The sequence below is a fragment of the Balaenoptera ricei genome, chromosome 6 (assembly GCF_028023285.1).
Source record: "Balaenoptera ricei isolate mBalRic1 chromosome 6, mBalRic1.hap2, whole genome shotgun sequence".
NCBI lineage: Eukaryota > Metazoa > Chordata > Mammalia > Artiodactyla > Balaenopteridae > Balaenoptera > Balaenoptera ricei.
The window spans coordinates 86,586,401-86,588,680 of record NC_082644.1 but is presented as its reverse complement, the minus strand read 5'-3'; the positions used below and the strand labels follow the sequence as shown (position 1 = coordinate 86,588,680).

Below are 2,280 nucleotides of genomic sequence, written 5' to 3'. Positions count from 1 at the left end.
TACCCAGGAGATGTCTTGATCCCACACATCAGGGACTCTTCCAGCCTCAGCTTGGATCCCTCCAGTGACAGAGTGGCCGTGAATTTCCCCCCACTGGGGGTAGCTGTAGCCCAGCATCTCCACCTTTACGGCCAAACAAAGACTAAGAAGGAACCAACAGGCCATCTTCTTCTCTTTCTCTCTCTCATTAAATTGTGAATAATAATGCATTTACTTATTCTCCCACTTAAAAAGCCGTTTAAATCCTTTGAAGAATCTTGCAAGGCAGCTTGGCTAGACAGCAGGCAGGGCAGTCCAGTGCCTCTGGTGGGGGGGCCAGGGTCTTCCACTCGCCTGCGTTTTGGTCCAGCATGTAGGCGTTTGGATTGATGGTGTAGTCCTTTGTCTGGACATCACTGGTTGTGGCGACACCTCCACATACAAACACCTTGTTGTCTCCAATGGAGCATATAGCATGGGACACATCCAAGGGGCAGTTGTTGGGCAAGAGAGGCACTGAGGTAGTCGTCTTGTTGGCCTTTATCTTCTGCAGGTTGATTTCCACGCTCTGCCGGTGGCTGTACACGCAGAGGATGTTGTCCTGATGAAAAGAGAGCAGGGGCCGGTGGTTGAACTCAATGGGGAAGGTGATACACTGGACCACGTCCCCAGTGTTGGTGTCAAAGCAGTCCACCACCCCGACCCGGGAGATGTAGCCCTTAACCAAGCACCGCCCAGTGACAATGTACAGGTTCCGGTCACCCTTGGTGATCACGGCTGTGCCGTCCATAGGGATGCTCATCTTCCCTGCCAGGCACCAGGCCTCCTTGCGCTCATCATAGCGATAGATGTTAGAGACATACCTCCTTGGGGCAATGCTCCCACCCACTGAGTACACTGTCCCCCCGCAGGTCACCATGGTGTGGAAGACAAGCCCAATTGGCAGGTCGGGCAACTTGGTCCAGGAGTTGTCATCCATGTCATACCGCCAAGCCGTCTTCAGCCCTGAAATCTGCTCAGTGGTACCACCAGAGATGTAGATGTAGCGACCAGCAGAGGTGGCACTAAGTGCTGCTGCCCGATAGGGCATCTCTGAGAGCTTCAACCACAGGTTCTCCTGAATGATATAAGCAAACACTCCATCGTTGAACTTGCCGTGGGCCTTTTGGCCACCTAGGATGACCACCGAATCAAGCAGGGCCCCTTTCCGCTGGTAGCTCAGCAGGCTGGTTGGCCTCTCCTGCTTGCGGTCCACAAGGACACTCTCAATCAGGGTTGAGTGGGCTGAGCTGTTCTCCACGCCCATCAGCTTGTTGCTGGCATACATCAGTGTCTTGTTGGAGACAGCATTAAGATTGATGTAATTAAAGAACTTCTTGAAATACTTCTCCCGCTCATCCTTCCGGAAGTATACCCAATTGATGAGGGCATTGAGAGCCTGGTCCTCGTTGAGCACATGCAAGTTTTCATCTCGGAGCAGGCGGCCGAAGATGACAGGTGGACAGCGCATGAAGTGCATGGAGGCCTCAGGACTGGCCCAGTAGTGGAAGTTGTCGCGAATGCCAGAGTAGGCCAAGTCCGATACCTCTTTGAGCTCAAACAACTCAGCCAAGAAGAGGTAGCGCAAGCAGTTGGCACGGCGGATGGACTTAATCAGGAAGTCATTGCAGTGAATTCGAAGGCGTGGTGTGTTGAAATACTGGGCCCCACGAAGCAGCTCTTCCACATTCTGCTCTGAGATTACCACCCTTCCGCTGTAGAAGTAGTCCAGGAGCTGGTCCACCGTGGTCGGACTCAGGTAGTTGGGGTCAATGGTGATAAAGAGCTCATCAGTGGTCTTCATGTCGTGGTTGGAGATGAGACTCTTCACCAGTGGAGAGACCGCAGCCAGCACATTGCGATGTGCAAATAAGACATGGTGGTCCACAGTCAGGGCCATGTCCCAGTACTCTTTGCGTTTTCTCTGTTTGTTCAGGTTCTGCAGCACGAAGCTGTTGTAGTTTTTCTCGGTGAATTCCAATTTCATGGTGCTTCTTGCTGGCTGAGGCAGAAGATCAGCAGCAGGTACTGGAGAACAGACTTTCTCAGGCCTTTGGGATTCAGACTGATGGTTGTTTGCAGAGCAGTTGATCAGGGAGGAGTGGGGGTGGGAGAGAGGATGATGTCACAGAGTGGATGAGGTCATCACAATGCAGGCCCCCCAGAGGCCTTTCTCAGAGGCACAGGGCTTTTCTCCCCTCTGATGGCCCTGAGCTGCCAAGGCCAGGTGCCCTGCCAGGGCCTAGTGCCAGGGCCCAGAAC

The 2,280-nt window shown here is 53.3% G+C and overlaps 1 protein-coding gene across 1 annotated transcript; it reads right to left on the bottom strand.

The window, feature by feature from the left end:
- Positions 1 to 238: 238 nt before the first annotated feature.
- Positions 239 to 2,005, bottom strand: CCIN (calicin). The gene has a single exon (XM_059926491.1). The coding sequence runs from the start codon at positions 2,003 to 2,005 to the stop codon at positions 239 to 241; it is 1,767 nt and encodes a 588-aa protein (XP_059782474.1).
- Positions 2,006 to 2,280: the final 275 nt, after the last annotated feature.